The sequence below is a fragment of the Vicia villosa genome, linkage group LG1 (genome assembly GCF_029867415.1).
Source record: "Vicia villosa cultivar HV-30 ecotype Madison, WI linkage group LG1, Vvil1.0, whole genome shotgun sequence".
NCBI classification, from domain to species: domain Eukaryota; kingdom Viridiplantae; phylum Streptophyta; class Magnoliopsida; order Fabales; family Fabaceae; genus Vicia; species Vicia villosa.
This window is the reverse complement of record NC_081180.1, coordinates 7,218,203-7,233,762: the sequence shown is the minus strand read 5'-3', so window position 1 is coordinate 7,233,762 and position 15,560 is coordinate 7,218,203. Positions and strand designations below refer to the sequence as shown.

At 29.4% G+C, this 15,560-nt stretch overlaps 1 protein-coding gene across 1 annotated transcript; it reads left to right on the top strand.

The window, feature by feature from the left end:
• Nucleotides 1-8,285: 8,285 nt before the first annotated feature.
• On the top strand, nt 8,286-8,870 carry LOC131632949 (uncharacterized). The gene has a single exon (XM_058903923.1). The coding sequence runs from the start codon at nt 8,286-8,288 to the stop codon at nt 8,868-8,870; it is 585 nt and encodes a 194-aa protein (XP_058759906.1).
• The last annotated feature ends 6,690 nt before the right edge of the window (nt 8,871-15,560 follow it).

Below are 15,560 nucleotides of genomic sequence, written 5' to 3'. Positions count from 1 at the left end.
GCATTCATGGCTGCCTCTCCCTTCAATGCTTCCAAGCAACCCTGCTGAACCAGTAGGGCTTTCATCTTCAAGCGCCACAGACCGAAATCATTCACTCCGGTGAACTTTTCAATCTCATACTTTGTTGAAGGCATCTTCTCCACGCTCACCGCACCAATTTTTTGTGAAAATCGATGTCAAGAACAAAACATAATAGGAATTAGGGAAGATAAGAAGAACACAAGAATTGGTTATAACTGCTATTCTTTTACTTTCTCTTAAAACAAGATTACAAGTTTACAAGAATAACAAATAACCTTTCTCACCCTAAATTAGGATTTGCAGCTTAGCAATAATGAGAGACTAGTATGCTATTTATAATAAAACCTAACATACTAACTAATGGGCTTTTTCCACAAGGCCCATTACACAAGTCAACTTAATAAACAAGCTAACTTAACAAATTAGGGTTTAAACACTAAAACCTAATTTAACATGTTAACAACCCTAACATCTTCGACACAAGCATGTGAACAACCTTTGACTTCATGCTTAATCCTGTCGAACCAAGAAGCTACCCTTCGACCATACTAGAGTTCGATCCAATATCTCACAAAATTAAATAGAGAAGTAAAATTATAAAGTTAAAATAGAAGAAAAACAAAAACAATTAAATGGTAAAAAATAAATAATAAAACATTTGGAGTTTAATAAAATAAATTACAGTAAAATAATTTACAACCTACTTTATTATTGTGTAGAAATTGATCAATATTTTTGATCAACTTTGATTTTGAGATGTTTTAAATTTTATACCTATGAAAAAACATCGATATAATTAAAAAAAAAAAAAAGTAGAATAATATACTAAAAAAATAAGAATTATAAAAACAACAAATATTATAATCTTCTACATGCATTTTGTGAACATCTAAATTATTACTTATATAAACTAAATATTTTCATGAAAGATCATTTTTAAAAGAAAAAATGAAGAAAAAATAGAAAGAGAAGTGTGTAAGAAAGAGATAGAGACACTTATACATCAATAAATATCATCTGTAGTTACAAAATAATGTAATAAAAAATGATCAAATAAATTGAAAAGAGAAAATAAAAATCATAAGAGGAATTATATAAATGAATTGGTTCACTTTATCATAATGACTTTGAGTAACTTTAGCTTAATTAAAAAAAAATATTGAGAGAGTAAGTGTGTAGGAAAGAGATATAAACAAAGTTCTCATGACTTTGGCTTCATAAAATCATTGAAATTCATTCCAATAGAATTGGTGACTTCTATTCATATTGTCAACTCCATCTCTAATGGGCTCAGAATTAACCAAACTAACTCGAAAATAGTTCTAAATTCAATTTGAAAATTAAATTGTTGAATAAGGTTTATGAACCAAATGAGCTGATTATAAGCTAAAAACTAAGTTCGTTAACTAAATGAGCCGAATTTGAACTATACATAGCTCGACTCGTTAGATTCATGAGTCAATTCAATTATATACGAGATAAATTACATTATCTTTAGGTTTAAAGATTTGCTCTAAATCTTAGTATCATATTTTATTTTAATCTAACGGTTTTAATTGATAATTTATATTCTCAAGTGAGCGAAATATTTCTACAAATAATTATACAAATAAAATTAACATCATATAAATTCCAATCTTATAACTTTTATTTTATTTCTATATTTTTTATTTAAAAAATATTAATGTCAAATGTCAAATATATATAAAAAATAATAGACTTTAAAAAATTATTTTTAAGTCCGTGAAATAAGCGAGTTGAACCTAACAAGGTAAACCTAACGATTTAAACCGAGATGGTCGTGAACTTTTAACAAGTCGAATTTGAGCTGAAAAAAAGTTCGTAATAAACTCAAACTCGAACTCTAACTCGGCCAACTCTTAATGAGTCGAGTTTGGGCTGAAAAAAAAGTTCGTCATGAACTCAAACTCGGTCATTTCTTAACGAGTCGAACTGATCTTAGACGAGTTCGACTCGACTCAACTCGACTCATTTCCAGCCTTTAGTGCTTATTAAATAATAAGGTAATTAAAAATTTGCAAATACATAAATTGAGAAGAGAAAATAAAACTCATGAAAGAAAAAGAGAAAATTGAAAAGATTGAGGAGAGAAATTTACCACTACTTAAAATATGGATCACGTATAAAAAGCTCATAAACAACCCATTTATTAAAATAAAAAAAAGTTTTATATAGTGGTGTTAATGGGTAACTTAGTGGGTTTGGATTTTTTTAACTTTCCACTGAAACGTGGGGGTTTTACTTTTGATGAATGATAATCGAAATGGAATATATAAATAACTTTTTGCGTTTTTAATTAAGTTAATGAAAAAAATAGGTAATTAACTTGGTAAAAGACGTGGGTTTGAAACAAAAGTTAATGAGATATAGATAATGTTAATAAAAAATAATAAAAATAAATAACAAATAAATAAGTAAAAAATATAATTAAAAATTATCTTAAAATTTGGCTCCAAAAATTATTAAAACCAAAAATCTATCATATAAGAAGAGTCTACCACTATCTCATCTCTAAGCTATGCCACATCAGCATCTCTTCCCACAATAATCCACATCATTTCCCTCCTCATTGTGTGCTGCGGCAGTTATAAGGGTGGATCTTTAAACCTCTCATGATCTTGCAGTTACACATTCTTTACTCTCTTTGTCTATCCACGTTCTAAACCGCTTCCACCCAAATCATTGTGATTTATTGTTTTCCCTTTTCCACTTCCAATCTTCCCTATATATTCATGCAATTGAAGTAACAGTTTCAGGATCGTTTCAAAAGGAGAATCTGCAATATCAAAAAGGAGAAACAGGGTACCAACCAATATATCTGATACGACGACGAATCTGGGGTTTCCGGCGTTACAGCGGATCTTACGTTTTCATCGGTTTTACAGAGGTGTGCGATTTTCCGGTGGTAGATCAATTGTGCTGCGTTTCCGGTGGCGAGTTTGGTGGTGTCGGGTTCGATATGGTTGATGTGTGACTTTTTCAATTTTCTGCAAACCTCATTACGATTCTTTCTGAAATTTCGATGTTTTTCAATTTGTTGCAAAGATGGTATGACAATTCAATCTCTCCGTTTGTTTGTTTTTGTTTTTTATTTCGATTTTTCTTAGCTTTTCCTTTGTAATTTGTCAACTCTTTTTATTTCAAATGGAAGCTATGGAAGCATCAACTGCAGAAAAAGTGTGGTGCTGAAATTTTATTTCATCCGGTATAAGACAAGTTGTTGTGGAGCGGGCACTGCTGTTGATACAGAGGCAGTAACATGTATCGTTAATAATGCTTACATTTCATGTTGCCCATTTTTATTACACTGCCGGTCTATAAACTTACTTTTTCTTATCGGACTGAATGGTTCAATTAGTAGAATCAATATTTTTCTTATCGGACTGATTGATTTATTTGTGTGTTTTATGTGGGATTTTCAGATGAGTGGAGATTCTGGTATATCTGCATTCCCTGAGGAGGATAATATACTATGTTGGAAAGGAACAATAACAGGAAGCAAAGAAACTCTTATCAGGTGTGGGATTTAACGGGATGAAGGTTATTTAAATTCGAAGGGCATGAGGCTCCAGTATATTCTGTCTGTTTCCTAATTCCATCGTTATTGAATCAACCGACGTTGCCCAATTTGACACAAACAAAGCATAACAAGTTCCAATTCCTTACTTAGGTTACTTTTTTTTCTCTTTTGTTTTTTGACTTTGATACACATAATTGAATGGTAGACTTATCAATTGTGTGTAATAAATAAATGTGTCAGAATTCTGTTTGAAAGCATTCTAATAGTGGTTCAGTTATTTTTCCTTAAACAGACATTTAGATATGTGGGTTGTGGGATGCATTTTTGCTGAGTTGTTGACCTTGAAGCCATTGTTCCAAGATGCAGAAGTTAAAGCTACACCAAATCCGTTTCAGGTACTTGCCAATCCGATTTTAATGATTTATTGTTGCTTTGATTAGAGTATTTTCTTCTGATATGGTTTTATGCAGTTAATGAATTTCAATTTGTGGGACTTTCAATTTTAACATATGTAAAGGTGTTACTTTTTGCGATTATGAGGTTTTAAGAAAGGTCCACGACCGCGGAAACCACCGCGACAACGACGATAGTGGTTAATATTCTGTTTTATTTTTTTATTGTATCGTTTCTGCAGATGAGATTGTGAAGCTGTTTCTGAATCTGTTCGGGAAACCGTCGGTGATGCTGGTGACGAGTGGTTCTCAACTCTCGGTTGGTTCTCTCAATCTCACACTCAACTCATCACTTTCAACATCAGGGTACTCATGTTCGGTTTCTACACGCTGAAGCAACAAAAACATTGCTCATCGTTTTCATGAGACAGAAGAACGACAATGTTAATTTTTCGAAGATACAATTTGGTACACATCTGCACTGTGCATGAAAAGGAAGACGCGAAGCTGGGCTCACCGATCCAAAAACTAAGAGAGGCAAGGTTTGGAGTTCCCTACTTGCTCTGTTGAGCTCTACAGGATCCAAAACATGGGATACATGTATTAATCAGTTATTAGTTTACAAATTACAAGGTATTTCAATGCTGGCCTCGAGGCTGCTGTGACTTGAATAGTTGTGTTAACTCTAAATTACAAGGTATTTCAATGATGGGTATTGATAGTTGTGTTAACTCTAAAATATTGAACTTAGGCTTCTCTCTTTTACAGGTAATGCTGGCCTCGAGGCTGCAGTGACTTTATAACATGTACTTTGAAGGACACTAAAGCAGTCATTAACCAAAATCGACTTGGATTACAATTGCGAAAGACAATTATATTTTGTAGGAAGCCGAATCTCGAGACAATAGGGAACAATGTTAACTCTAAGGAGAAGTGCTGATACCACATGCTGAAAAGATGGTTCCATTTCGCCACTGTCGGAAACAATACATTTTCACTCGGAGAGATTACACATGCTGCTGTGAACTATTTATCAAACAGACTACTCAACAAACCTATTTGAAGAACTAGGTTAGAACCTAGAAGGCAGCTCTTGATAGAGCATAACAAAACACGTGTTAATCTGGCACAAATCATTTTGTAAATTGATGCAAAGAATGCATTTTTCTGTTGATTTCAAAATAAGCGCTTTTCTAACAAATCTCCCATTTATTTCCCAAATATTCTATTTTTCTCATTTCCTAGTTTATTGCAATTATTAGTTTTTTCTTCACGATCAAAAACGGTTCTGTGAGATCACAAGGGTTATTAAATATTATTTATTTTAGATACCGTATAAATTATTCAAAAATAAGTATGTGTTTTATAGGATATTATTTATGTTTTTAAAATTTCATAATGACATAATATTTTTTTATAATAAAAAAAACTAAACTCAATTTTTATGCACTTATATGTTATCATATAAAAATGTTTGAAAAGGGATTATTTTGAAAGAACAAAAAAAAAACATACATAATTATTTTAAATTAATGGTTTGATTTTATGTTTTAATGATTTTTATTTATGTTTTAAATATTCTAAATAAGTTATTTATTGAATTAAATTTTTTAATTTATTGATATTTAATGTCAAATTTTTATTTTTTTATTAATAGAAGATAATGATAAACTAAATTGTTAGTAATTTAAAAAAAAAATCTTGATGATGACACGTAGTGCACCAATAATGTTACATAAATATGTGTTAAATTCAATCATTAAACGGTTAGTAATTATAAATAAATGGAGAGACAATATACTTTTTATTCTATGAAAGTAAATAAAATAAGAGGTTAAAGGTAGTGCACTGACAGTGTAAAAAAGTTTTACACTGTCATCCAATAGAAACAAATCGTTTTGTCATGTCATATAATTTTTTTTAAAATTACAGTCTGATTTGTCTTGATTCATGGTCTTGATTGGTTGACAGTGTAAATTTTTTTTACACTGTCAGTGCATCACCTATTTTCTCATAAAATAAAATAAAATAATTATAAAAATATTAAATTATGTGCTACAATTTGCAAATCTCATTGTCAATTAAAATACGAAAGTTGAAAAAAAAAATAGGACGCACATGTCTTTTTTTTCAAACCACATTTAAATATATGTTGCATCCCGATCAAAATTTTATAATTCAAGTAACAATTAGAATAATATTTTAAACTATGATTCTATTTTAAAAAATAATAAAATTTCTTGGTTAAATAACTTCTGGGTCAAATAAAATGAAATTTATTTATGACCAAAAATTGAATAATATTATTTTTGTAAAGAATCGTTTCAAATATTAAATGATCATTTATAACTATTAAATTACGATAATGTCATAGATTAAAAAAATGTATAATTTATGGTGCAATTTAATCTCTCCTCACAAAAGAATTAAACTAACAAAAAAAATATAGAATGTAATATTACTCTACATTTTTGTTACAATCAATTAATTTAATTATTATAAATATTTTAATTATTATAAATATTACTCTACATTTTTGTTTATGTCTTTTAATATTCTTTAAATACTTATTTAATTCTATATGTTATATTAAGAGTCACAAATATTCTTTAATATTCTTTATGATACATTAAGAGTCATAAATATTTATTAATTTAAATCTCCTACACTCTTTTCTTACCTAACACCCACTATTAATTTAAATCGTGAATATAGTGATATTAATTTGATAAATATTTGCTACTAATATATATGGTTGTATTAAAAAAATAAATTTTTTTATATAATTCCGTATTAACTAAAAATGATTAATATAAATATATAATACTAATATATAGTTATATTAAGGATTGTGACTATTATATAGTTATATTAAATGTTTTATTATTATATAATTATAATAAAAAATTATAATTTATATAAAAATATATCATTTTTATTTTTTGAATACAATAAGATATAGTAGTAGAAAATAATTTTTGATAAATATAGAGCCATATTATTAATTTTATCGAAGGTGTTAATTGTTTACATTAATAACAAATAATTATATTAACAAAAAGCATTGATAAAATATTTTATGATAAAAAATATATAATAACAATAATATAATAGAAAAAAATATTTTTTTCATTTTAAATATAATAACCATGAGTATATATTATTTAACTATTAATATAGTTATTTAGTAATTAGAAAAATATTTTTATAGGCTTTAATTTGTATATTAATAATTAATTAAAAAAATATAAAACACTAGCAATAAAATTATTTTATGTTAAAAAACTCTATTAAAATTATTTAATTGGTAATCAAAATTCATTAGATCGAAAATTAATCTTATCCATTAATTGAATCATAAAATAAAAAATATATGAATCTGTTACAATCAATTAAATTAATCATCATAAATATTAATTTAAATTTTTGTTTATGTCTTTTAATATTCTTTAAGTATTTATTTAATTGTATATGTTATATTAAGAGTCACAAATAATCTTTAATATTCTTTATGTTATAATAAGAGTCATAAATATTTATTAATTTAAATCTCCTCCACTCTTTTCTAGACTTAACACCCATATTACTTTAAACCGTGAATATAGTTATATTTATTTGATAAATATTTGGTACAAACATATATGGTTGTTTTAAAAATAATAGAAAATAAATTAATTAATATAATTTTGTATTAATTAAAATGATTAAAATAAATATAAAATAATAATATATAGTTGTATTAAGGATTGTGACTATTATATAGTTATATTAAAAATTTTATTATTATATAATTATAATAAAGATTATAATTTATATAAAAATATTTTATTTTTTTAATACAAGAAGATATAGTAATCGAAAATATTTTTTGGAATAAATATAGAGCCATATTAGTAGTATGATAATAAATAATTATATTTTAATTATAAAATAACAAAAAGCATTAATAAAATATTTTATGATAAAAAATCTATAATAATAATAGTAATATAATAGAAAAAATATTTGTTGCATTTTAAATAATAGTAATATAATAAAATATTTGTTGCCGTACCTTTGTGTGGACAGGAAAATCGGAGGCTAGTAGGAAAAGTCCGGTGGCTTGGCACAAAGTTTGCAGCCCGTGTAAGCAAGGAGGACTGGGCTTACTAAATATCACCGTGTGGAACCAAGTTACCCTTCTTAAATGCCTCTGGAACATTTGCAACAAAAGCGATAGCCTTTGGATCCGGTGGATCCATAAGGTTTATTTGAAAGGGAAGAATGTTATGGAGGTAGAGTCGGGGCAGTCCTGGACCTGGATTATGAAATAAGTGCTGAACTGTAAATTTATGATCGCTCATATTGATTCGGAGTGGCAGCGTATGCTTGTAAACCGTAAGTTCTCTATGAAAACTGTGTACAACTGTTTAATCGCAAGTAATTCTGTTTGTTGGCATTCGTTGTTGAGACGTAATATTGCTCGACCTAGAGCTTGTATTACGCTGTGGATGTTGTGTCACGGCCAATTACCTACCAAAGACCGGTTGTACATATTCGGTTTGCTGGATAACAAGAGGTGCAGCCTGTGTGATCACGTAGAGGAAACCGTTGAACATTTCTTTTTCGAATGCTCTGCTACTAAGAGATTATGGACTGCAATTATGAACTGGCTTCATATTCACCACTGTCCATTGCCTTGGAGTTTAGAGTTGCATTGGATATTGGAGAACACTAAAGGAAAGGGTTGGAAAGCAATGCTTTTTAAACTGGCAGTTACGGAAGCTGTCCACGAAATCTGGCTATATCGTAATGATTCTATTTTCAATAGCAATACGCATAGGAATAATACTGTGGAAAAGATTATTGACTGTATAGCATATAGAGGTTGGGAGAATAGGAAACTTAGATTGCATGTGGCAAATCTAATGTTATAGGATCATTTGTGTGGCTGAATCCTATTTTGGATTGCCTTGGTTTTAATGTTTTTTTGAATTAATATATCATTTGATTGGTTCAAAAAAAATTGAATATTAACGGGAACACAAAGTTACTGATGATTTTTTTAAATCTTAACATAAACATTAAGTTACTGATAATTTTTTTGAACATTAACGAGAACAAATTTGGAATATTAACGAGAACACGAAGTTATTTATCAAAATATTGAATATTAACGGGAAAACAAAGTTATTGATCAAACTATATTGAATATTAACGGGAACATGAAGTTATTAATCAAAATATTGAATATTAACGAGAACATGAACTTAGTAATCAAAATATTAAATATTAACGGGAGTATTAAATTACAGAGCAAAGTATATAATATTAACGGGAACATGGAGTTACTGCTAAAAATATTGAATAATAACGGAAACATGACGTTATTAATCAAACTATTGAATATTAACAGGAATAAATTTGGAATATTAACGGAAACACGAAGTTAGTGATCAAAATAATGAATATTAGCGATAACATGAAGTTACTGATCAAAATATTGAATTTTAACAGGAACATGAAGTTACTGAAAAAAATATTAAATATCAACGAGAACACGAAGTTACTGATCAAAACATTAAATATCAAGGGGAACATGAAGTTACTGGTCAAAATATTGAATATTAACGGGAAATGAAGTTTATTGATCAAAATATTGAATATTACTGGGAACACGGAGTTACTGATCAAAATATTGAATATTAACGGGAGCACGGAGTTATTGATTAAAATATTAAATATTAACGGGAGCACAAAGTTAATGATCAAAATTGTGAATATTATCGAAAACATTCAGTTAATGATCCAAAATTTAAAAATTAAGGGAACAAATTTTGAATATTAACGGGAACACGAAGTTACTGATCAAAATAATAAATGTTGACGGGAACATGGAGTTATTGACAAAATATTGAATATTAACAGGAACACGAAGTTACTGATAAATTTTTGAATATTAACAGAAACATTAAGTTAATGATAAATTTTTTGAATATGAACGGAAACGAATTTAGAATATTAAGGGGAACACGAACTTATTGATCAAAATAATGAATATTAACGGGAGCAAGGAGTTACTGATCAAAGTAATGAATATTAACAAGAACATGAAGTTACTGATCAAAATATTAAAAATTAACGGGAAGAAATTTGAAATATTAACGGGAATACGAAGTTACTTATCAAAATAACGAATATTAACGGGAAAATGAAGTAACTGGTCAAAGCATTTTTCTATTAATTTGAATGAATCATTATTATAAATGGAGTTTGTAGTGGTTTCTCATTGGCCTACAAGAGAGAGCTGATCGTTTGAGATTAGACTGATAGTTTGTAGTTATAATTGAGCCAAAATAACTAATTTTCTCCTTAGCTAGCCAAAAATAATCGATTCTCCTTAGCTGATAGTTTGAGATTAGGCTAATAGCTTGTAGTTTAATCAATTATATTAAATAGTTATCACTAATTGAATTATATAATTTGATTGAATATTTCTTCGTTATAATTTGTGAATTTGCGATTTTAAAACTTTTCCTTCATTATAATTTGTCAAATAAAATATTATTATTTTTATAATTTTTTCAATTTTACCCAAAACTTAATCTTTTACTAATATCTTTTATTTTTCTCAATCACAATGCACGAAAACGACGGGTACCCGTGCGAACGCACGAGTAAGACACTAGTTGTTAAGGGACTTGACAACTTTTATATATAAGATTAAATTAATAGGTAGTCTCTCTCATATTTTTTTTAAAAATTAATGAATTAAATTCACATGTTAATAAAAATTTAGAGACTTTTTTTTATAAGCAACTAGGGGTGCACTGCCCTTAACACAAAAAGAAAAAAGTAAGAGAAAAGACTAAAGTTCTCGACAAAAATTACAAGAATTTACAAGCTAGTACTCGAGCTAGATCACAATTTCAATCCTCCCAACAATAAAAGTCATCTTTACAAGAAAAAGAATTAAACAAATCTCACGAAAATAGTTTTGATCCTATCTACAAACTCCAAGGTAGCAAGGCCGACCCTGGACCCGGCAAGCAGATCCCCAGGACCTCAAGAAAATAAAGACCTCAAAATTTTGAGGGGTATATGTAAAAAATTGTAATACTATAATTGAAAAATATATTATTGTTTGCGACAAAAATCTACAAACAGTTTCATGTAGTTTAGCGGCACAACAATTTTATTAAAATGTCAATAGCAGCGGTTCAAATCAAAATGCACTTATCTTTCACTATTCTCTAGTATAACTAATGACATATGAAATGCACTTATATAGGTATTTTATGACAATTAACATTTTTCAAATTTTAATGATAAAATAATTTATATAAAATTCATTGAAATTTATAATAAAATTTTAAATCAAATTCTACTCTTAATAGTTATTTATTATAACCCTTATAATTTTATTTTAATTTATTTTAGTATACATTTTTGACACTATTTATATGTTATAATTAAATATTTAAAAGTTTATCATATAATTAACTCTTTTATAATCAACTTTTGTTAGAAGCTCATATCCGTATTGAAATTCTTTTTATAGTTAGAAACAACCAAGACTTCATATTTTTGATCTTGTCTCCGAGATTTTTTTTTATTTTGGAGGCGAATAAAAACTCAATTTTTTATTAAAGGCCAATTCTTTATTGTGTGCCCTGGATCTCTAAAAAGTCAGGACCGACCCTGCAAGTTAGCATGCTCTTCCTCCTTGAAAATAATAGCATTTCAATTTGACAAAAGAATCCAACAAGTTGCTGTCCAAAACAAACCAAGTAATTTATCAAAAAATCTCCTCTTCAACTTTTGAGCACATAGTAACAGATAATATGCTAGGGAACCATGTCACTCGTCCACCATAATTCCTAGTAATGAAAAAACTTCATTCCAAACAGCTTTACTAATCACACAGTTCTTGAAAAGATGCATCTCATCTTCCTCCATTACTTGACAAAAGGGACAAGCTCCACTATCATTTTGAGGGAGGATATTTCTTTTGATCAAACGAGCTTTGGTTAGAAGCCAATTCATCAACATTCTCCAACAAAAAACCTAAACCTTACTGAGAAATTTCAACTTCCATATAAGTCTAAAGCATCAAGACACGTTGAATCCAAGGTTGAATCGACGTCCACCTGTTGTTGATTCACCACATAATTGCTTCGGACCGAAAACTTGGCGTTGTCCTTCCACCAAATAAAATTATTCGCTTAATCTAGAGAAAGAAAAACATGATTTAGAATTTATAATAAATACTCCAACTACTCAAAATTTCCCCCAAATAATTCATCATCCCTCAAATTTAACGACAAAGCCTAATAACCATTCGACTGAACCATTGGTTCAACAACTTGTTCAATTTATTTTTAAAAATATATTAAAAGGTCATCAATTTTTGTTCAAACCTTAATGTTTGTGTGCGAGTTTGGAGGAAAGGGGAAAGAGGAATTCATAAAATGATTTTAAAAGAATATGTAGAGAGATCTTTACCATTTTTGAAAATAAATGTTGTATAGAATTATAAAATTGCTTATCATTTACATATTTTTAATTTTTTTAATACTATAACAACATAAATTATATTTGCAATTTGTCCAAGCCGTCCAAAATTCCACAAGTCCTTACTCCAATACAATTATTTAGTTTTCCAAATTAAAAGATTTTTGTTTTTGAATACTTTCTCTAATGCATCAACGCTTCCATTGGTGTATAAGAAATTACGGTATGATCATGCAATGGAAAATAATAATGGGGTGGTTGTATCATACAAAGCCATTGTTACAGGTGAAAAGATCATGGAAACATGGGATATATCGAAAAATATCATGCACATGAAGAAGAGGATAATGGGAATGACATTAATGGAGGTTTGAGGGTTGAGAAAAACAAATTTCGAGAGTACGAAAGTTCTAAAATCATACTATCAGAGATTGAGGAAATAATAATTCTGAAGACATGGAGGAAATGAGTCGTTATAAAAATGCTGGAAGGAAGAATTGGCTAAAAAGCTCTAGAAAATAGGCTATAGCAAATATGGGTAAGAAGAGGTGTGATAAGTATAGTTTATCTGGGACAAGAGTATTACTTAGTAACTTTTACTAGTGTAGAAGATTAATATATAGTTATGATGGAAGATCATGGTTAATATTTTATCATTATCTATCAGTGAGAGAATGAAGTGCAAATTGTTGTCCTACAAGTGATGTTATCTGTCGTATTTTAGACCGAACTCTAGTCTCGATAGGGGTAGCTTCATGATTTGGTAGAGATTAAGCATGCATTCGAAGCCTGTTCACATGTTGATATCAAAGTCTTGCATGTTATAGTCGAACTATGCTCAAGCATGCAACAGTCAAAATATGTTATGTTATTGACATGTCGAATTGGACTAGTCTGTTAGCCAAATTCTTTAAGTTAGGTTGTTGGTAAAGTTAGCTTAGTGATTAAGTTAACTTGTAGTCTATAAATAAACCACCCTCTTAGGTTATTGAGAGGGGGTTAAGAGTTAGTTATTATTCACTTGTGATATGTAAACCTTATTATTGAGAAAGTGAATAATAAAACTGTTTTAACCAACTTTGTTATCTTTCTTCTTCTTCTTCTTCTTCTTCTTCTTCTTCTTCTTCTTCTTCTTCTTCTTCTTCTCTCTCTCTCTCTCTCTCTCTCTCTCTCTCTCTCTCTCTCTCTCTCTCTCTTAAATTGAAACAGGTTTCTTATGTTTGTTCAAGATCTTTTTCATAGGACCACTTTGTTCCTAATGCAACATTGATCACAAAAAACTGGCACGACGAACATGGAAAGATACCTTCAACAAAGTTTGAGATTGAGAATTTCACCGGTGTGAATGATTTTGGTTTATGACGCTTAAAGATGCGATCCCTTCTCGTTAAACAAGGTTTGCTAGAAACTTTAAAGGGAGACAAAGCCATGGAAGTTTCCTTAATGGTAAGGAGAAAATGACTATGTTAGAGAAAGCTTGCAGTGCAATCATCTTGAGCCTTGGTGATAAGATTCTGAGACAAGTGTCAAAGGAGAAAATTGCAAAAGATGTGTGGAGCAAACTCGAAGGATTGTACAGACTAAATCCTTGGTAAATCGTCTGTGCTTGAAGAAAGCTCTATATTTATTAAAGATGAGTGAAGACAAATGTTAGACTCTAGGCTATGATTTAGAGGGGGGGGGTTAATAGACCCCACTAAATTATTATTATTTTTTTTAAACTTGTTTTCAAAGATGGCTAACGGAAGCGCTGCGGGATCAACTTTTTGTAAGTCCAGCCACGTTACAACTAAAAGAAATACCTTAGTGATCCATGAATGAATTTGTATCTTGTGTTATTGCTTAGACTAATAACAAAATGTTTCTATAGTTCATGCATCACCCAAATTATGAGAGAAACATTAACCATTGAGAGATACTCAGTGATATTATGAATTCGACAAACAATTGATCGTGGATCTAGAAATATTTTGAAATCTCAGTTTAATCAAGCAAATAATTTATCTTCATGATATAGTTTGTGGATATTTATGATGTTGGTCATGAACTTGCATTAGAAAGAATACAATGACATTTAAATGGTTTTAAAAAATCTTTGACTTAGTCGTTTAACTTTATAATGAAACATGCATTTTCAAAACTTCTTAACCATCTGAATGAATTTTGTTTGAGGACAAACAAAAAGATAAGTTGGGAGAGAGTTGTTAAGTGACAAAATCACATAAAATACGTAGGCACTTATTGACTTATTTCACAAGCAATCAATACGAACACCATTGGTTTATCTATGGAAAGTGTTAAACACCTGTTTGGACTTTTTGCTTGCATATCTATCAAAAATAGATGAAAATGACTGAAAAACCACAAAGCAACACACAAATACATTTCCAATACCAACTTTATACAAGAAAGGGTCGCTAGGCCATGCCTACGAGCGTGTTGTGAGAGCACAAGCGAGAGAAGACTAAGTAACTTCATGGTGAAGGAAATGTTTATGCACTAAACAAAGATAAAGGCGTGGTTAGCAATCTAGGGCGGTTGGGGTTCATTTGTAGGGTGAGTTGTCATTTCTTAACCTAGAAGAAAGTAGGTGCACTAGGCGAAGATGGGTGGTGTGGCCAGCGAGCATACCTTTCTATAACCTATAAATAAGAGGTTCAACTTCATTTCTCAGAGTGTTTCGGTAGATTTAAGGGAGCATTGAAAAGGAGTTGGTTCACCTTGGTCTCAACACAAGAATAAGAGAAGGGGATTAAAGTCGAAAGCGTTGCTCATAGTGAGACTTGTAGACGACTCTCTAAAATATTAATGATTCTTGATTCTTAATACTTATTTTGGATTAGCTATCTAAAATATGATTTCTTGGAATGACTCGTTAATAGATATAGGTCTCCATCTATTGGATGCTAATGCCTGGATATAGAGTTAAGTTTAATATTTGCACAATACTAACAATTGGTAATCAACATCTTAATATCACTATTGAAACTTAATGTTATTGTATTTAATAGTGCGAGACATCACCTATTAGATAATACAACTGATCGCACGTTGTTGAGTCAGAAATGAGATACGATAAGAGCAATAGGCGATAATATTAATAGTTGAGTCCA

Excerpts from the sequence above, each read along its gene's own strand:
- LOC131632949 (XM_058903923.1), top strand. The coding sequence starts at position 8,286 with ATGATCGCTCATATTGATTCGGAGTGGCAGCGTATGCTTGTAAACCGT.